At 44.8% G+C, this 21156-nt stretch overlaps 1 protein-coding gene across 2 annotated transcripts in view; it reads left to right on the plus strand.

Annotated features, from left to right (window-relative positions):
* Positions 1-2560: 2560 nt before the first annotated feature.
* Positions 2561-21156, plus strand: part of RAPGEF5 (Rap guanine nucleotide exchange factor 5) — a 163749-nt gene continuing 145153 nt past the window's right edge. Inside the window, exon 1 of one of the 2 annotated variants that reach the window (XM_054191163.1) lies at positions 2561-2822. In XM_054191163.1, coding sequence (XP_054047138.1) covers positions 2628-2822 — 195 coding nt within the window. In that variant the 5' untranslated portion in view covers positions 2561-2627. Of the gene's footprint in view, positions 2823-3137; positions 3171-21156 lie in introns of those variants that run through there. The other variant, XM_054191164.1, reaches the window with a different exon arrangement.

Genomic DNA, 21156 nt, shown 5'->3' on the forward strand with positions numbered 1-21156 from the left:
AGTTGTTAGTGCAAATTATGTTATCCGGCAGCTGATTATTTTTAAACGCACTGCAGAGCGTATTTTTCTCTTTCAACATCGTTTGCAAGTTATACTTACCTTGCTCAGTTAATAAACAAACAAGACATTCTGAGCACTGGCATAATTTTACCCTTTCTTAACATAATCAAATTACTTCTGGTTATACCCCAGCCTGTCACATTAAGTAACACTTTATTGAGTTGTCTTACTGCTGTTTGTATTGTAGCAGAGCCTAAAGACTCGGACAAAGAAGCTGGTCCTTTTGTGAAGCCGGTACACTAAGGATCCATTATTCTTTTTTGGTGCAAGATACACCTTTCCTCATAATTACATCCTGAGCTGTGACAAAGTGGCTGCCAGGCAACACAGCTGTCAAAACCACATTGCGGGGCAGTTGGAGAAGCACAAATCAAGTGAAATAACAGAAATGCGTGGGACACGAGGCATCGCACAGAACAGCCAGTGCTCTTCGTCTTCCTCATGCCTGATTATGCAGCGTGGCCTCGGCTCAAGCATCTTTATGGCATAATTGCCCACTTGCCCTTGCAAAAGGGCTGGCGTTGGTGTAGCAAATTGGGGCTCACAGATCTCCCTGGCGTTTTGGGGTTGAAGGGTCTGCAGCACACTTTTCATTGAAGTTAAGGCTCTCATATTCCTGTCCCTTTTCTGGCTTTTGCGTCAGCAATAGGCATCAGGTGATGGGGCTGTATCACCCTGCTAAAATAGCTGATTTTTATTTTTTTTTACACTTTTTTACACTTTTCAGATTTGGCTCATGTAATGGGCAATGATTGTTGGTACTGGCAGGAAGGAGGTGGCAGAAGAATGTGGCTGGAGCAAAACCTGTCCTTCTCACAAGTACCTCGGTCAGCCTGGTACTGCTCGTGAAGGCATGTGCACAGGATGCAGTTAAGCTGATTTAATGACGGACAGCTGCTGAAAGGAGCAGTTCTGCTTTCCCCCACATGCAGATTTCTGCCCTCCCCAATCCTGCGGCTGTGTGGTCACAAGGTGGATCAATTCAGCTGTCTGGCCAACGGAAAATTCATTATTTTCTATTTTTCCACCAGGTCGATCAGCTGACTAAAGTCAGGCGGTTACAAGATCCCGCGTAAGGGATGCGAAGGGAGTAGACAACCGTGGGCTGTAGGCAGGATCACCTTTTCGCAGCAGCCTGCTGTCAGGCCAGCGTAGCTGAAAGGCCAGGCTACTGCTGCTGCCTTCAGGTGACAGATAACCCAATGTCACACTGACACTGGAAGGGGGCCATTCTACATCTTGGCACCCTGACACAGGTTGGGCTCATCTGCCACCCCCCTTCCACTATGGGTACCCCTGCAATTCCAGAGGAGTTGGTTTAGGGAGCACATCAGTGAGGAAAAAATTATTACTTCTATTGCAAGGTTAGCTTCATGGTTAAGCCAGTTCCCTGCATGGATGGGTGAACACTAGGGTCAGTCTCTGAAACCAATGGGACCTCTTGGTGGAGACAGGGCAAAAACTTTCTGCAACGTGTCTGTGAGATTGGGTTAATTTATAATGTCATTTACCAAGCCATTTAGGCACTGGTGAATTCAACCTGGAAGAGCAGGTGAGCCTTATTTGTAGCTCTGAGGCAGAAGATATATATATATATTATATATATATATATGTCAGGAGAGCCCCACCTTACATTCAGTTCTCTGATCTAAACAGATGAGAATAGGGGCTGGCAGAAAGGAAGCAACACCTGTACCACTGAGGTAGAAAAGGCAGACTCCAGAGATTAAGTAAAGGCCCCATAATTAAAGGAACTGAATTCTAGACAAGTGCCTTGAATGCATCTTTCTTCGTTATACAAAGAGTGAAGGAACTGGTTACTGGTATTGAGGGTTCCCTTCCAGGGATTGCCTGGGAATGACTGGGAGCAAGTCATTCCAGTGAACACCAGTTTCTCCAGTACCGATGCTGACATGGAGGACAAAACACCTCACTGAGTCAAGAATACACTGGGAGGGGAGCAGGGAAGCGTTTTTCCCCCTTACAGCCCTGAGGACCACAGGATGACTCGGGCAGCTGGGGACCCTGGGAGCCCTCCAGCCGCGGCAGGCTCAGCTCGGGGCTTCCTCCAGCCTGGCCTTGGCAGCCTCCGGGAGCGACCAGAGATCGCCCAGCCCCTAGAGAAGCCCGAACCCCTCCGGCCTCAGCTGGGACCCGCCGCCTCTCCCCCGTGTCCCCCCCCGCGCCGTGTCCCCGGGGTCTGTGCTGGGCGCAGGCCACCGGGAGAGCTGGGGACACGGCCCGGGCGGCCGCCCCCGAGCGCAAAGGAGTTAACAGGACTTTCTGCCTCTTCCCGCCCGCGCCTCCTCCACCCTCCTCATTACCTGCGCTTTATCACTGCCGGAGCCGCGGCGAGGGGCGGGAGGGGCGGAGGGGCCGGCGGGGCCCTTCCTGCCCGCCCGGCGGGGCCGCGGTGTGCGGGGGCCGGTGCGCGAGGGGAGCGCGGTGCGTGCGACCGCCCGCCCGTGTCCCTGTCGCCGGCGGGCGGGCGGGTGGGTGGGAGCGAGGGGAAGGCGGGCGGGCGGGCAGAAGCGGGTCTGCGCGCCGCAGCCCGGCAGGGATGCGGCATGGCCGTGGGCTCCGTCAAGATGCCGTCGCCCCGTGAGGGCGCGGAGCTGGCCCGCAGCTGGAGCCCCGGCGGCGGCGGCGGCACCCACGACCCGCCGCCGGTGCAGCTGCGGCAGAAGCTGCGGGAGCTGCCGGCGCTGCTGCGGAGCGGGCTGACGCTGCGGAGGAAGAGCGCTGCCGCCGCCGCCGGCCGGGTGAGTGAGGGAGGGAGGGATGAGTGAGGAGCCAGCGGGCGGCCCGGGGCTGCGCTCCCGCCGCCCGCCCGCCGGGGCCGCCCCCCGCCCGCCGGCGGTGCCCGGGGCAGCGGGGCGGCGCCCGCAGCCACTCCGGACGGGCCGCGGCGGGGAGCGGGCGGCGGGCAGGCGGCCGGCTCTGGCCCTCCGCGGGAGACCACCGGGCGAGCGCCGGGGAGGGAGGGAGGGCGATGGGGCGGCTCCGCGCCCGGCGGCACCTCGGCGGCCACCAGGCGGGGTGCCCGCAGGTCGGCCCCGGGCTCGGCCCGCCTCTGCCAGCTCTGGTGAAAAATGAAATATCAGTCTGGGGTGAGTGCGCGCCCCCGTCCCCATCTCCTTGTTCCTCCCGTGGCTCTTCTCGTCCCTCCTTTCCCCTCCCGTGTGTCAGAACTTGCATGACCCGATGCATACACTCGTCTGGCAGGGGTGCTCAAACACTTGTGCAAGCACCTGTGAAAGCAGTGAACTTCAACGTGCGCTCGAGTTTTTGAAGCTAGATGGCCTTTCTGGACACGCTCTGCCCCCAGTCTCCCATGCCGCCAGAGGCCGAGGCCGTGGGTTCAGGTGGGCATGGCGGAAATCCCGAGCCAAATTTCACATAAGTTGACTCATCTTTAGAAAGTCTGATGGTACAGCAGGGCATTGGTAGGAAGCGTTGCCCTGGCGAAGCACAGCGTGACACCACCGCAGCTGGGAACCGCAGTGGTGAGCGGCCACTCGTGCCTTTGATGTCTCCCAGTTGTGACTGGTGCCATATCATGGGCGTTAGATTGCCATCAAACCTTACTTGCAGGCCAAAACGGGACTGAAACCCACCATCTGAGTAGCTGAAATGAAGGGGTTGGGTTTCCCTACATGGGGTTGGGTTTGTCTGCGTGGGGAATCAAGCGAGCTGCCGTGTGGTTTTGGTACACTGATAAATGCCTGTGCAAGGAGAAGTCAGCATGGTGTGTATTTGTACCCGCATCGAGTTTGCAGTACTTTACCCATGTAAATAAATGCTTTCTCTCCATGGGGAAGTTGTTGTGAAATATAGTAGGGTGTGAATTTAAAACCAAACTTCCTGGGTGAATGCTTTGTTCTTAGAAGAACATGCAAGGAAGATAAATAAGATTAAGGTAGTATATAAATTTACAGCAGAGTGGCTATTTCTGAGTAATATTTTGGTTCAGATTCCTGTTCTGGATTAATTTCTTTCCTCAAGTGAGTTTAACCCACAGAATGAAGACTAGTCTGTATGGAGATGCCTAATGATTTTTATTATTCAGGTGAAATTGTAACCCACTGACAAGCTTCCATATGAACACAGAGCTAAGGGGATTCATATAATTTCAAATAGTCAAGTCTTGCTCTGCCCTAACAGGCTGTTTATGGCAGATATCTGTCTTCCAGTGAAGATGAGACCTTTTCTGAATTGAGTTTAGTTTATTCCACTTTAAAATCATACTACCTGAGAAGTGGAGTAAGTGTGCAGTGAGGAGGTAAGAATCAGTGCAGAACCACTGCTGGTAACCGTGTTGGTTTGTGGCAGGTCTGAAATACTCTTCTAGCACAACAAATTCACGATGCTTCAGGGAGACACCATGCAGAGTAGGCTCAGGTTTATCCTTGTGGTTATTCATCACTGCTACTGAAAGCATTTGACAAGTAAGTGGTATGAACATCTACTCTATATATATTTGAAGTGGGTGAGTTAACAGCCTGATGAGAAGCCTGGGTGGCTCCTGGGTCGTGCAGCTCCTCAGCTGTGCTGGCTGAAGCCTTGGTCCCCTCTTGCTTCATACAGTCCCAGCTGAGGCTCTGCCTGTCTTTGCTGATGTGCCGCGCTACGGACCATCAAACACAGCATGACAGATTTAGTGGTGGTGTCATCTGTGGCTTTGCTTTCCAGTACCCGGTGGGTCATCTTGCAAAGTTTTCCTTGAACTGTCTAAGCTGGTAGGAAGAAGGCTGGAGGGAGGATGGTGAGTTTGTAAGTCAGTCTGGAGTCAGCCCAGCAATGGATCAGTGGGCAATGCTGTGTGGAGATGCTGTATGGCTTCATCAGGACCTTCTGGCTGGTGACTTGGTCCTGCGTGGAGAACAGGACTGCTGTGCATCTCTGGATTTGCAGGGATTCTCCTGCAGCTAGAATTATTCATCAGTGCAGGTGTCTAGTGGGGTGTTCTGAGGCACAGGTAGTGCTAGGAGTCCAGTAGTGACGTTAATGTCACTTGTTCCCTTTGGAAACAAAGTGGACACTCGGGGTGCATGGAGGGTCTCTCCTACGCACACAATTCTCCAGGGAGCAGCCTGACTCTGTTAGTAGTGTTGATTCCTGTCTGCTCTGTGCGTGTGCCTTTTCCCCCCAGAAATGGAATTTTACTTTTCACGTATTTCTATTTAATGTGGAGAATAACTTCAACCCTGAAAAATGACAGTATTTGGTAGAGGGAAGGAATATGTTAGAATAATAAAATTTTTATTATTTTTACTGCTTTCCCTTTTAAACATGGCTCTTAAATTAAAAAAGCCTTAAAATAAGGTTGAAGGAAGGTTGAGTAACACAAATATGAAACAAAGGTTCCTTTTTTTTTTTCCACCTCAACAAAATATTTCAAGTTAATACAAAGTTAATTTTTGGAGGGTTTTGTTTGCTTATGAAATCTCTGTTCCCTCCATCCCTTTGAAAAAAAAATTTAGTCTGATCTTCCTCTCCAGTGACTTTTTCTTTGTGCTTTCCTGTTTGTTCAAACGCCATGCTGAGAGTCTTATTTGTCCAGCTGGTTTCATCAGGAATGTTGCTCACTTAGGTGAGCTGTTTTCAAGCAAATGCTGACTAGCTGAAATTCTGGCTTGGTTAATTTCCTAGAAAAATATTATGACCCCTGAGCAGGGGGTCTGCCTCTGATGCTGACTCGCTGAGGGACCACCTGCAGTGCAGTTTGCTTCCTCATCTATAAAGCAGGGGTAATCTGCATGCGTGCATGCTTGGGGAGTGTGGATAATAAAATATAATGGAAGTGTTAAGGGTGCTATAATTGTTTTAAGGGATGTACTTCACTGCGTGCTGTTCAAGTACTTCCTGCAGTGCCGGGGGTGGAAAACATTGCATAGTAGAAGGTAGTATACAAAAAATGGAATAAATTTTGCAAACCAGTGTGGGGCGGAATAATCTTTTTTAGATCTTTTTGGGCTTCTCCCTCCTCGGCCCTTGGCACTAGACTGTTTGATAAGAGATAAAACTATCCGCCGCTTCCTTTGCTAGGGAAGCCCAATGCTTTTTTTTTTTTTTTAAAGCTCCTGAACTTTGAACTGGACGTTGGCCTTGTCCCTGACGGTGGTTTTTCTTAAATTCTGTCTTAGGGCAAGTGCAGCACAGATGTCGGAGATGGCACTGGATGTTGCACAGTGAGCGGGGAGGCGTGGGTTTTACTCCTCAGCCTCTGCTTGGTGCTGCTTTGTTTCTGCTGGGTAAAACAGCAGAAAATGACCCAATCTTTTGCTGCCGTAGTTTTGTGTGTGTGTCTTGTGTGTGTGTATCAGAGCTTGTGCAAGGGCAGAGGAGGGATCTGTTGCGGTGCGTCACTGTGCCCTGTGGAACCATTTCCCTCTGCCATGTGCTTTCTCAAAATCTTTGGAAAGTGAGACACTTCTGTTTCTTAGTTTGCCTCCCTGAGGTATGTGTTAAGCACACATGTAATAAGCATAAGCATTTTGGTCATGAACTGTCTTTGGTGTTCTTCCTGGTGCTTGCCAAAGATGTCTTCCTCTCCTCCCCTTTTTCTTGTGATTAGCGATGAAATACGGGTCTCTGCCTCTGGAAGCACCAGGAACGCCAGTGGTGAGGTCCTGCAGGCACATCAGTGCAGCAGTCACTCCGTTATGCCAAAAATCCTTTTCACAAGATTGAGTTGGACTTTTAATGGAGCTAATGCCCCTCCTGAGTGCCTTCTGGGAGAGCAGGGAAGCGCTCAGAAGTCAGAGGACAAATTACCTTGCACGCATGCATGCACACACACACATTTTCAGTGTTTAAATTTACACACAAACAAAATACTGTTGCTATACATGAGCACGGATGTTGCTCTTGTCACAGTAGTGGAGCTGGAAAACCTTTTGGATGCCACGGTGTCAAACGCTATTACTCTGATATTGTGAAAGATCTTGCTGGCCTGTACAAACCTTCGCTGTGGGATGTGCCTTTTGGCTTGCTGGAAGTTGAAGAGATACTATGACTCTTCTTTTCTGAGACCCTGTAATGACTTTTGTGAGGTTCCTAGAGGTCTTCAGCCAGGCAAATGTTCTCTGACTGTCTTCACCTTAGCTCTGTTTTGAGTGACAACTTTGCTGTGTGCGTATATGTCAGGATGTAAACTGACTGTAGGGTTACAGGTTGAAAATAAACCACAGAAGTTAGGGTTTACATGAGTTTACATGAGTTCAAGGTGAGACCAGAGAAGTTCATGGAAGAGGAATGTATTGAACATACATAATCCTCATCAGGCACAGAAGGTTCCCGAGCTGAAAATAGCTAGGAGGGTTGGAGCGTATTAGAGATATCTATCATATATTCTGGCACTGGCAGTTGCCATGCTGTTGGAGACAACTCTTCTTTGGCAGGAGAAAAAAAATCAAATTGTATGCAATCTGTTTTAATTAAATGAAGTATCCAAACCTCTCAACCTACATTTTGCTAAGTTTTTATTCATCTCTTGTAAGAAGCTTTCAGTTGCTTATGCTACTTCAGAAGTATCATTCAAGTTACTTTCTTCCAATCAATTCATTCCACGATCGGGAAAATCATGGTGTTGTAGATGAGGTTTTGCCAGGAGATTAGAAATTCCCTGCTGGAAATACTCAGAATTTCCAGTACTTCTTTCCATGGGTACATTATGTTTGTGTTTGATAGTTACACTTTGATTGAGCCATGCGTATAGATCTACCTTGTACTCAGGTAATCTTCACCAACGACTGACATTTATAGCAGTCCACATTCTTCTTCGCAGCTCCTCATCTTGGTAGTGCCTGGGTGACCTTGTCTTTCTTCCTGCTGAATTACACTCTTTTCCTAATATTCCAGTCACCTAATCTTCTGTATGCCATTCTGTTTCCATTTGTTTTCACAACACCTCCCATTTTGTGCCATCAGCACACTTCATTAGCACCTTCCTGCTCATTTGACCAGTGCTGTTAATGAGAGGAGGAGAAAAAAATCAGGAGAACAATTGCTCTGGTACCTATGTATATGCATATATACACTAGAGGCTTTGATTTTGGAATTCTTCCTGCATTAAAAAGATGCAGTGTTGTGGTGTGTAGGTGCTATACTGGCTGAAATCAGTGCACAAGAATACTGTACTAGCTCAGTGAATCGAAAGTTTTACTGTCAGAAGTATTACCGAAGTAGGCTGATTGATATTGGTGACATTTTGCTTTAAAGCCTGCCGTAGAGGTTCAACTCAGTAACTTAATACTCCCATCACTTTGTCAGTTATTATGTGACTAAAAATAGTCTCGGTAAGTAGTCTTGAATTTTTCCTATTGTAATCAAGCTTATTATGTATTCCTGCTAAACGTATTTGATTAAGATAATCGTCTTTCACAGTATCCTTTAATGTGTCAGGTCTGTGACTGGTGACATGTGAAATGTTGAGTAATGAGTAAAATAGCTTAGCGGCAGTGACCACAGTAGCTGATGGGGAATTTCAGTGTCTCTTGTGTTTATTTGCATAATAATTTGTTTCATAGTCAGTGTTCAGTGAATTACTAAATTGAGAATACTTCTTAATTAGCCCATGTGTTATGACATCTGAGAAACTATCATAGAATCATAGAATCTTCATGGTTGGAAAGGACCTTTGAGATCATCGAGTCCAACCAAACAACCTACAATCTCTGCCACTAGAGCATGCCCTGAAGTGCCACATCTAGACGTTTCTTAAATACCTCTAGGGATGGTGACTCAACCACCTCCCTGGGCAGGCTGTTCCAGTGCCTGACCACTCTTTCAGTAAAGTAATTCTTCCTAATATCTAATCTAAACCTCCCCTGCCGCAACGTCAGACCATTTCCTCTGGTCCTGTCATTATTCACCTGGGAGAAGAGGCCAACACCCACCTCTCTCCAACCTCCTTTCAGGTAGCTGTAGAGGGCAATGAGGTCTCCCCTCAGCCTCCTCTTCTCCAAGCTAAACATGCCCAGCTCCCTCAGCCTCTCCTCATATGACCTGGTCTCCAGACCCCTCACCAGCTTGGTAGCTCTCCTCTGGACACGCTCCAGCACTTCAACATCCCTCTTGTACAGAGGGGCCCAGAACTGAACACAGTACTCGAGGTGAGGCCTCACCAGTGCCGAGCACAGAGGCACGATCCCTTCCCTGCTCCTGCTGGCCATGCTATTCCTGATACAAGCCAGAATGCTGTTGGCCTTCTTGGCCACCTGGGCACACTGCTGGCTCATGTTAAGCTGGCCGTCCACCAGCACCCCCAGGTCCTTTTCTGCTGGGCAGCTTTCCAGATACTCTTCCCCAAGCCTGTAGCGTTGCTTGGGGTTGTTGTGACCAAAATGCAGGACCCGGCACTTTGCCTTATTAAACCTCATACAGTTGGCCTTGGCCCATGGATCCAGCCTGTCCAGGTCCCTCTGTAGAGCCTTCCTACCCTCAAGCAGATCTTGATTAACTACAGTTGAGTGAAACAGGAGGCAAACCCACTCTTCTGCCCCAGGAAGTAACCTGATAAGTTTTGCAGAGACCAAAGTTATTTTTCTCCCTGAGGCGGAGGATTAGTCTGGTTGCCAGGGTGATGCCCAGGGCATGTGGTCTTGCTCTGGCCCTGGGTGTGAGGCTGGCAGTGCCTGGGCTGGCATCTCAGCTGCTTTCTAGCATCCCCGGGACAGGCCAGGCGCAGCACGAGTGCATGGGGAAGAGTGGGTTTGCCTCATGTGGGTCACACTCTTGGCAGGTGCATAGGGTGGAGGACATCGACCCTTTGATACAGGAAAAAAAGTGCAGCAGCTTGCTCTGAGCTATGGGGCAGGTTCTGAGTTCCCTTTCTCTGTTTTGGCCAGAGCATATCCTGGTAAGTCCCTCTTTGACCCATAGTCGGCTGCTATGAAACACGATCTTGTCTTTAACGCCTTGCCGACACTGTAAATGAGGCTCAATCTCAAAACACCTTGAGTTAATTTTGCCCGTGCTCAGTCTTAAGGTGCTGCTTTTCATGTCTCAGTAATAACACCTTCAGATAGGGACTCCGAAAGAAAACATTGATCCACCCTACACATTTTTGTAGTTCTGGTTGAAGAAGGTTCTCACTACTTTCACTTTTGGTTTTGCTCCTGTTTCCGAGGGAGATAGCCTGCAGATCCTCAGATGATGAGCTGCTGTGTGTGGCTTGGAAACCTGTCAAGGAAATCTATGTAGGAAACAAGATCAACTCCACTGGAATTAAAAGGAATGTATCTGAGTATTTGCCAAACTTCTGCTAGTGTTACATCTTGATGAAAGACTCAATTTAAATGTGAGCTGATTGTCCCCTTAGTTATATATTTAAAGGGAAATGGACAAAGTTCACTTTGTGGAATTGTATACTTTAATTTGCTTGGTTGCAAACCTGCATTATTGGTTAATTCACGCTACATTTCCCAGCTGCCAGGATGAATGAACAAGCGCTGCACTGTACAATTATGACAAACCCCGTTAAGGTTTGTATTCAGCTGTTGTTACTCGTATGGCCCCAGTGGTTTGAATTCCATTTGTGCCATGAGGAAATTGCAAAACAAGCTGTGCATTTTTATGCTGATGAAAATGCTGAAAATAGATGGTGATAGCTTTTTAAAAGTGTGTGGGAGAGGAAGGCAGAATATGCCACCTTTTCAACCTAATTCATGGAAAGTTATTGTAATAAAACAGATGTTTTATGCTTAATATATAACAATTAAAGTAAAATTTCACATATGGGAAAGGAAGTTGCTTGTTCTTTATATTTATACTATGTAACTTTATACTTATACTCTATAACTTTGTATTTATACTATATAACTTGCTTATTCAGTTATAGCTGAAGTGCTCCTGTCCAGCCATGGTTTCTGACCTCTCCCCAGGTGGGTGTCGGGTGTAACAGCCAGTGTACGAAGCGATGGGGTTCAGTACACTGACTTTGGGTCTGGCTCTGCTGAACTGCTTAAGAGCCCAGGTGGGTCTCACCACGTTCCTGTGCCTGATCTCCAGGCACCCAGGTGCTGTAGGTCTGGTCCCAAAGTCATCTCCTTGGGATGCAAGCCATCTTCTAGTAGAGATTCATATTAATGCTTAGAAAAAGAGCCTTAGCGTTAGTTGAGGCTCAGTACGGTCCTATAGGACTGAGAATAAAATGGGTCACCTTTTAACTCTGGACAGAGTGAGAGCGCACCGTTCTTCTGGACTCCCTCAGGTCTGGCTTTGCTGGGCCATCCATACATTTCTCTGCTCTTTGTGCACAAACTCCGAAATCTCTTTTTCCTCAAATCAGGCTGCTTTACAGATCCCGCAGGGTCTATATGCATAAATCCATTTCAGTGCATTTTAGGTTGCTTTTTAGTATCTACTGTATAAACTTTATCCATATGACACCTTTTGATTTAAATATTTTTCATTATATCTGCGCTTTTGGCAAAAGTTTAACGATAAAGATGAAATCATTGGGGGTGTAAAGTTAAAAACCATGGAAACAAGATCTGAATTTTTTCAAGTTCCAGGTGTAAAAGGCAGTAGCTATTCATAATTGTCACAGTGTCTTTTATCTTATGTTAACTTATGGTTTGGCTTGGGTTAGTCTGACCTTGTAAATTGTTCTACTTATGGCTGTTGTATTAAGCTAGGGTCAATTATTAATATTTAAATACTGTATTATACAGTTTATTCTGATGAATTCCTTTTTCACAAGATATTTTCCTGGAGAGGACACAGCAGGCTAACTGATTAAAACTCAATATACTTTTTATAGTGCAAAAAGAAAATATTCTGCTGATTGAGGGGAAAAAACGTCTTCAGTCTATATAAATACCAGTAGAGCTGTATTCATAGCATCAGTAATAATTTTTTGCCTTCAGTATTGGAACTGAATTAACACATTAAAACTTAAAATGATGGATGATTTTTAGTTTGCCTTCTTAAAGATACTGATTGTGAGGAATGCAGTTTTCTTTTTGCCCTTCGTTTGGAGGCGCTGCCTTTCTTTCCGTGCTTCCTGAACCTCATACCTCAGTATTTATGTGTCTGAGACACACATGGGCTTAGAGCAGTAGGGAAAGAAATAGTTCAGAGGCTCTCCAGCAGTCTTGTTGCTTTGTTATGGCGTGGGTTTTATATGTGTACTCTACTGTGAACTGCTAGTAGCTTCTCCTGCAGCTGTCCCTTCTGAGCATCTCTGCAGGTCGTGTGTCAGCATCATCAGTGGGACTGTGGAACAAGCAGCACCAAGCCACGGGCTGTGGCTGCATACAGTGATACCACTGGCCAAAGCAATGTATGTCAAACCGTGCCCTTCATGGCACAGTATATACAGTCTGCAGGTCAGTGCTGAGGAGCAGTAAACCAGAGAAGTACTGCATTTTGGATTAAGCCTCCCTCCCCACCTGAAAAAAAAAAAAAACAACAGAAAAACAAAACAACACAAAAACCCAACTCAACAGAAAATTGAGGTCCACACCACTTGTGAGCATCAAGAATTTATGATGTTGCTCGGGGTAGGGAGGGGGAGGGAGAGCAGGTGTTTGGGTTTTGTTTATTTGTGTTTGGGGTTTTTTTAAGACAATAAGCATTTAATTGTGGTTTTCTCACCACTTTCTGGCCAAGGGAGTTAGACTCAGTGATCCTTTTGTAATTTCAGATGGATGTGTTAATCATTTGCTGTCATAGACTGCTAGTGCACACTGTTAAGCAGATGCTCCGTTTCATCCCGTAGGTGAATGCACTTCAGTGATGCATAAATTGATTTTTAAAATATGGAAAGAAGGGGAGAAAAACAATGCACACGCATGGTTAGCTCTGAAAGTCACAAAGCTGCTGTTTACTGGATGGCTGAAGGAATGAGCTAAAAGAATCCCTTAGATCTGGTCTGGGTCCCAGCTCGTGTACAATCCAGCGCTTTGTTGCGGTGTGTCATTTCTGCAGCGCCTGAAGCCTCTTGGCAGCGAAAGCAAATCTGGGGGTGTGGGCTGCGAGTCTGCTGCTGAATCTGTGTTGCAGGACGAACTGAGATTTGTGGTGTTTGTTAAGGAAGGCCAAAGTCACGGGAGATGCACGTCCTAAAGGAACAAAAGCAGAATCTTGTAGTTAGCTGCCAAAGAAGAAAGGTAAGGATGCAACGTACCCCAAGCTTAAGTGTGTTTTGCCTAAAGAAGGATAAACTGTAACGTCTGTCCATGGTACCCCTGAATTGTGCATAGGAATTCTTTAAAGTAGTCTTCCTCAGCATTTTGTTGGAAAAAAACCAAACTAGTAAAGAACCAAAATACAGCAATCCTGCTAGATTAATTGTTATATCTTCTGTTCACAAAGAACAGCATGATCATGTCGAAAAATGGAACTTGGTTACTCTAAAAGCTTACACCATAGATGCCATCGTAGTGCTATACTCTGTCAGCTCGAAGAGTGTTCACAAATGATTAAAAGACCTGTTCTTTTTATTGCTTGGTATCCACATGTATGAAAGAGATTGATAAAACTGGTCAGCCCGTTAGAGCATAGTCATTCATAAATAGCGTCTTTGTAATTGTCTTTGACAGCAGTTGCTGGAACAAAATACATAAAATGCAAAAATAATAATGGTAGTTAAATGAATGCCTCTTTATTTATTTTTTTATTATTGTGTTGAAGGATACAAAGAGGAACATTCAGCAGATATTTAATTTCTTGTTTTATCTCATTAAACAGACAGTCCCAAAACAAATGAGTTTCAGATTAGTTTTACCAAAGCTATTTATCTAATTATGGCTTTCACTGCACTTGAATGAATGGCTGCAAATCAATAGGTCTCTTAGGTTGCCAGTGCATGCATTAAAACTGGTAAGTCTCCAAGCTGAATAGCAGGAGTGATCTCGCTTGGGTTTTTTCCATTGAGATGACTGTCCTCAGCTCATGCAGTGTATGCATAAACTGAGAATTTATCTGAAGCCCTGCTTAAAAGGTCCCACTTTTGAGTTGATCATTTGCAATTCAATGTGGCAATAAATATTTACGTTATACCGGTAGTGGTTTTATTAAAAAAAGAACAAAACAATTAATTCAGAGGAAGCTAGTGGAGATAAAAAACACATTGTAGTGGGTCATGATGATGGTTTGTCTGCTCCTATATCTAAGTTTTAAGGTTGATCTAACAGGTAGCTGGTTTAGCCGCAAATATAAAGTTTCTTGTGCTTTTAAGAGAGTGTGTGGGCAAATGTTGTATAGTCTGCCTTCCACGTTGTTTATTTTCTGGTTTCAAATAGCCAGAGATATGTTATACTCTGATGCTTGGGGGTTGTTACCATCAACCATTGTAGTTCTAGCTTTTCATGTTACCCATGTACAAATACAGCCTTTTAATGAATCTGGCTGGTATTTTGGCTTCAGACTCCTCTTGGAACTCACATTTACAGAGCTTGTGTGCGGGGTTTGGTGATAATGACTTTACAGCGGAAGGAAAAATATGTTTTGTTTTGTTCTGTTGTTAATGAAAGCATTTCTTTTTGATCAGTTTTGAATATCCCACCTTTAATTTCCGTGACTCTTCTGTTGTTCCTGTGAGGCAGGGAACTTCAAACTTACGTACAGTTAGATTTTATATATTCATTTTTACAGCTGTTTTTTAAAGCAAGCAATCCGAGTCTCTCTGGATGGCTCTTTCCATGCTGTAATCACTTTTGTTACCTTGTTTTGAACTCTTATCTGCTTCTGCAATGTCCCCTTGAGCTTGTGATGCCTTGTGCTGAATGTAATATTCTAGATGAGACCGCACCACTGATTTATATAAAACATGCAATTTCCTCCCTGTCTCCATCATGTAGGCTTTTCATCCGAGAAATTTGCTATCTTTTTAGAGTTCCTGGTGGTACAGATTAGTTCTTCACTGAAATGTCTTCGCAGCCATTCAGGTTGCTTTCTTTAAATTGATATAGTTAATTTAAACCCACATAAGGTGTCAGCATTTTTTCCCTTCGGGTGGCCGTTACTTTGCATTTGATGTGGATAAACGTAATTTAACATGGAGTTGTCCAGTCACCTACCTTGACCAGGTCCATCTGAAGTTGCTTATAGACTTCTGATTGTGGCTAAGCAAAATAATATAAGCAAAATTTGCTTATCTTGATACTGACATTACAAATATGTTTTATTAAACAGCATTCAGCCTAGGATATAACATTGCGGCAACTTTGTGTTTTCATTGTCTTAATGAAAACAGCCTGTTTAATCCTGTTCTTGTCCTTCATTACTTTGCTATTGCTTGATCATTTACAATATTTTTGTCTCTCCAGTGAAGTCTGCTTCACCTTCTTTAGAGGAGTTTTGTGTGTTAGGGTGTGTCTATATTATCTCTGTTGAAGTTGGAGGTACAACTGTAGAGTATTGCTGTGTAGACGGTCTCTGAACATACAAGGAAACCAGTTAATATCATGTCAGTCTTGACCTTGTTACAACATACTGTGTCAGAGGCTTTCCTGTTGCTGTAAGAAATACAAGAATATTCAAGTTGCTGTTCAATGGGTGGACAACTGTTTGGAATCACAGAATCACAGAATGGTAGGGGTTGGAAGGGACCTCTGGAGATCATCTAGTCCAACCCCCCTGCCAGAGCAGGGTCACCTAGAACAGGCTGCACAGGAACGCATCCAGGTGGGTTTTGAATGTCTTCAGAGACGGAGACTCCACCACCTCTCTGGGGAGCCTGTTCCAGTGCTCTGCCACCCTCAAAGTAAAGAAATTCCTCCTCATGTTTAGGTGGAACTTCCTGTGTTCAAGTTTGTGCCCGTTACCTCTTGTCCTGTCACCGGGCAGCACTGAAAAGAGCCTGGCCCCATCCTCCTGACACACACCCTTTAAGTGTTTATAAGCATTGACAAGATCCCCCTTCAGTCTTCTTTTTTCCAGACTGAAGAGACCCAAATCCCTCAGCCTTTCTTCATAAGAGAGGTGTTCCAGTCCCCTAATCATCTTGGTAGCTCTCTGCTGTCCCCTCTCCAGCAGTTCCCTGTCCTTCTGGAACCGGGGAGCCCAGAACTGGACACAGCACTCCAGGTGCGGCCTCACCAAGGCAGAGTAGAGGGGGAGGATGACCTCCCTCGACCTGCTGGCCACACTCTTCTTGATGCACCCCAGGATGCCGTTGGTCTTCTTGGCCACAAGGGCACATTGCTGGCTCATGGTCATCCTGTTGTCCACCAGGACTCCCAGGTCTCTTTCAGCTGAGCTGCTCTCCAGCAGGTCAGCAGCCCCCAGCCTGTACTGGTGCATGGGGTTATGGTGCATGGAAGGTTCTACACAGACTAGTAACTAACAACTTTGTCAAATAACCACTGAGCAGGGCTCTGCAAGAGCATCATCTCTTGTCTCTGCCACTATCAGTACTTTCTTTAAAAACTGCAGGGATGGAGTAGAGAATATGTTTGTTAAGAATTAGCGACCTGTCCAATAAATCAAAAAAGAAAGAGCGGAGAGGGGAAGAGAGTGGTTTGTTCTCCCCCCTTTCCCTCCCCCTATTTTTCTGCTTATGCAACTTTATGGCAAAACTGCTACCAGGATCAAAACAGGTAAATCGCCAAAGATTTTTGAAGAATGTCACATTACAGACAGCTGTTCTCTAATTTTGTAAAGGTCTTTATTAATAAACAGAGACACAAAATGTCCCTGTAGTGGACTTTTGCATTTAAGCACAAAGTGTAGCTAACAGAGCAGCACTGCTATTAAATAAAAGTTGTGGTCTTATTAAATACAATGCAAATGTATGGTCTTGGAGAATTCATTTATTGTGGCTGTAGAAAAGGACCTTCTTCAGTTGCTTATTAATAGCAAAACATATTACAGGAAAATTTATGGCAGGATGGTGGATAAGGAAATGTTACATTCTTCCATTTTGTTAATAAAAAGAATTCCAAAGAAGCTATCCAGAGACAATAATAATTTCTTTTTATACATCTGAGTTTAAAAACTGTTCCCTGTCATGAAGAGCTAATGGTAAATTTTGTGAGACTTACAAAACTGGAAACCTGATTAGTTTTTTTTATTTTTTATTTGAGTTAAGCAAGAAAACAGACTGAATCTTCATCCCTTGCTTTCGCAGTTCTTGGTGTTATCTGACTTTTAGAAACAAAACTAAACACTGAGGCTCTGTGAGTCATCTTCTTTTCAGCCTGAGCCAACTCCAGTTTCACTATGTGTATGCTTGTTTCTTTATACCGTGACTTTTTCCCTCCAAAGTTAGTCATTGTTATCTCTTGGCACAAGTGGAGAAGTTCAAAACGTCAACAAGCATGAGACACGCTAAAAACATGCAAACAAACCTCCCGTGTAATCTTCCAAACCCCAGAGCGTTCCCGTTGCTTTGTTGTTCATGAACCCATCTGATCTTTTGATCATATCCTGGTGGAGGGAGCAGGAAGGTTAATTCCAAGGGAAGGGTTTACTGACCAGGAATGGTGTCCTAGAGGCCCCCTTCAGTTAACTTCTGCTGGTGTGTCCAGTGCCCGCAACAGACGTTATGGTGCTGCATAGATGAAAGGCAACAAATAGATTAGAGGTGAAAAAACTTCTGTTACTCTTTTTGCAAGCTTTGCTTTTTGAAGAAGCCTCTGCCTGTGTACCTACCTACCAAGAAGATGCTGAAACTCTTTAATTTTGTTACAGTTATTTTTGGCACTTGAGAGGTGACCAAATAGATACGTTATCCCATAGGCTTAGGCTGGCTTAGGTGAAATTGGTGAAGCCCATGTGGTTCGTGGTGGTGGTTCCACTGAGGCAAGGGCTGGTTTGAAGTCATCTCTAAAAAGCTGGCGTGGGAAAGGATGAAGCAGTGAGCAATCAACTGGTTCTTGAAGACAGTGTATCTCAAAATGAAGGTCTCTTCCAGTAAGTGGCAATTTGCCATCAATCTGCCCAGAGTTTAACTGATGGCTTGGGTGTCCCTGCTGCGGAATGAGTTATTGAGCTGGAGGGGCTTTTGAGATTGTCGTGGCAAAGGGGCTGGAAGAGTCTGAACAGGTATTGCCTGCTTTGGTAGGGCTTCCAGGCTGGCCCAGGCTTCCTTGGTGAATTGATGAGGGCAGACTGAGCATCACAGCAGAATGCTAGGAGGTTGCTGATATCTTGCTTTCTGTTAGTCTTTATGGAAACACAGGTAGAGTATCTCTGCTAGTCTCCGACAGATTAGCCACTGTGGTGGGGAATACTGCAGTATATTAATCTTTTAGATCATTTTGCTTCCCTGACTCCAGTCTAAATTCTCTGACAAATTAGCATCTTCCATGGACATATTGCTTGAACCAACTTTTAAAGGCAGCAGTTCCCCATCTCTCCCCCGCCGCTCTCCTTGCTCTCTCCCGCCTCCTGCTTTGCGTAGGTCAGAAAACATTTGATGACTTAAAATGATATTTATTACTGACTTTTAAATCTGGGTGGGCTGGTAACCAGGATACGGTGAGCAAGTGGAAGGAGGATAACAGCATGTTGAAATGATCAATGTTGCAAGCATTGGCTGTCGTGCAGAATATTAAGGAGGAAGAAAGTTAATTCTCTTTGCCCCTAGACCTGAAAAAATGTGGTTCGTGTTTACCTCTGGTGCTTTTATTTCCACGGAACAAAGCAGCCCTTCAAGGATCTTGGGCTGAAGACTCAATCTGGTGAAGCGGAAGAAGGTGGCTCAGTTCTGTGTTGCTGCTTTACATGGATATGTAAAGGTGGATCCTGGAAGAGCCCTGGACAGTGGTGTGTCCGGCGGGGCAAGGAGAATGCAGCTCCAAGGAGCTCAGGGAATGTGTGAGCTGCTGCTTAGTCTGCTGGTCAGACGCTCCTCAAATGTACTTTTCTTAGCACTGGCTGCCAGGCCTGACTGTCCTCAGGTGGTGGAAATGTGACCTCGTGGTGGAAATGTGACCCCGTAGAAAAGCAATGATGTGTGGGTCCTTTCCTTTGATTGTACTACAGCATCAGCAGACTGTTCTGCTGGCTCTTTGAGGTTGCTTTGTTCAGGATACACTCAGCTGTACGTCAGCTGTGAGTAATGCAGAGGCTATTCTACTTTTCTTTTAGATGGCCTGGTTCACACAACTGATAAGTGTGCTTGTGTTCACATTGTGTCCTTCTGCTTCTCTTTTAGGTGTTCTAATGAGTATTTCCTTAAAAATAGTTATAGTGCTACCACTGCTGTCTTAGGGAGGGATGAGATGCTCGTCTGGGTTGTTATTGCAGATTCTGCAGGTGCAGGCTGTGATTAGTGCCTCATGTATGTTTTGAAACAGCCCTAGAAAGGTCATCCACAACTTTCAAGGCAAGAGATTTCTGGTTTAAAACAAAAGCTTATAACTAGTTGACTAGGAAGGCCACTTAATAGCTACGTCAACTACAGTTAAACCCTTAGCATGATCTTCTGATACATATTTTCTGGACTATCTTCATACCTGGTGGATGTCTGGCCCATTCCACATGAGATAAGTGGCCCACAAACAGTTCCTCCAGAGCAGTAATCTTCCGTACAGCATCTGATGTACAGAGATCTTGTTGAAATCATGGAGAATTCAGTCTCTTTGTCAAGACAGATCTGACACAGGCATGTATGTTCAACTTCATAACATACAATTCACCTCCAATCCCTGCACTGCTATAATATTATGCACTTATTTTTTCTACTGCACATGTGTTTTTCATGCTAATTTAGATTTCTATCACTCTTTTTTTTGCTTGTGCCTTTGAATATTGGAATCGGATTGACTAGGATAGAGACATCATATGGTGGGACTTCTGTTGGGATGCAGAACTAGATAATAGTTGGAAATGCAATTAAAGGTTAATTAATTCAGATAATTTAGTCAGATATAAAAATAGAAATATCTTCTAATCCTTTGATTCTCAAATTGTTGGATTTTTTTTCTGTTGAAGGAATAGTACCTGTCTTGTAAAGGAAAAAAACATTTGTGTCTTTATATTTGTTTAAAGACCTCCTAATACATATAAGGAATAAAACAAAGGGATAAGAACTTTATGCTTTAAATACCAGGTCTAGTTTTGCTGGAGGGATTTTTTCTGAGGATTGAGAAATTACCAGGATTAATGACCTCCCGTGGGACAGGAGACTGATGTGGGACCAATCGAAGGAAGACTTATTTGTTTGTTTGGTTAGTTAGTTAGTTAGTTAGTTAGTTAGGCTGCCTAAGATACTTTTTTCATATCTACTTTCTCCAAAATGGTTTAGTACAACACAGTTTAATACTTCTTTTTTCTATGAATTTGAGTGGGGTATCATCACAGAGGGTGTTAATCTCACAAGAGTAACTTGTCAAATTTTGTGGCTTTTCGCTTAAACTGAGTTTGGTTGAACATCTGTATTCTAAGCCTGGGGAGAGGTGCAGGGATCATCTGTGCAGGCCTTGTCTGATCTCTCCCATGCTGTCTTGAAAATAAATGATGAATGTAGGGAACTCTTATAAGGACCAGTTCTATTCATTACATTTTCAAATGTATCTTGTTGGAGCAAGGTCCTACCCTTCATAACTGTATATCAAAATGAGAAAACTCCCTGGTACCAGCTGGAAAATCTCAAGAGATGCAGAAACCCCCCAGCCCTCACACAGAGGGATCAAACTTCCACGGCAGCAGGAAGAAGGACTTGTAGACTTAATTGAGGTTAGAGTGAGTAAATTTACAGTGAATAAATTCAGAATAATGCAACATAGGCATGATGTGATATATCCATGTACTTTAGTAATATCAAATGTGTGCAAGTAATTGTTATGTGAATAAAGAATGAAAATACAGATATATATCAGAAGAAAGGCACATAATTAAAATTAAGGGTAAAGAATACTAGTAAGGAAATCCGCCTCTTTAGGGCAGAAGCTTTGCCTGACTTCAAAGACTGTGTTCTTCTTTTCTTGAACCTGTGTTCATGAAGGAGTCTCCTATCCAAAGACATCTGAACTGTTTCTGTGACCTTATGGGTGTGCTGAGCACATCTTTTACTTTCTTAATAGCTTAATCTGCATAAGAAATATCATTTATATTGTTTGGTTATGATCTTAGCGTACTAAGTAAAACTTGTATCTGTTAGGTACTTGACACTTGAGCTGTTTTTCCATGTCCAAAAAT

Source organism: Rissa tridactyla, chromosome 2 (assembly GCF_028500815.1).
Source record: "Rissa tridactyla isolate bRisTri1 chromosome 2, bRisTri1.patW.cur.20221130, whole genome shotgun sequence".
In the NCBI taxonomy this organism is placed as follows: Eukaryota; Metazoa; Chordata; class Aves; order Charadriiformes; family Laridae; genus Rissa; species Rissa tridactyla.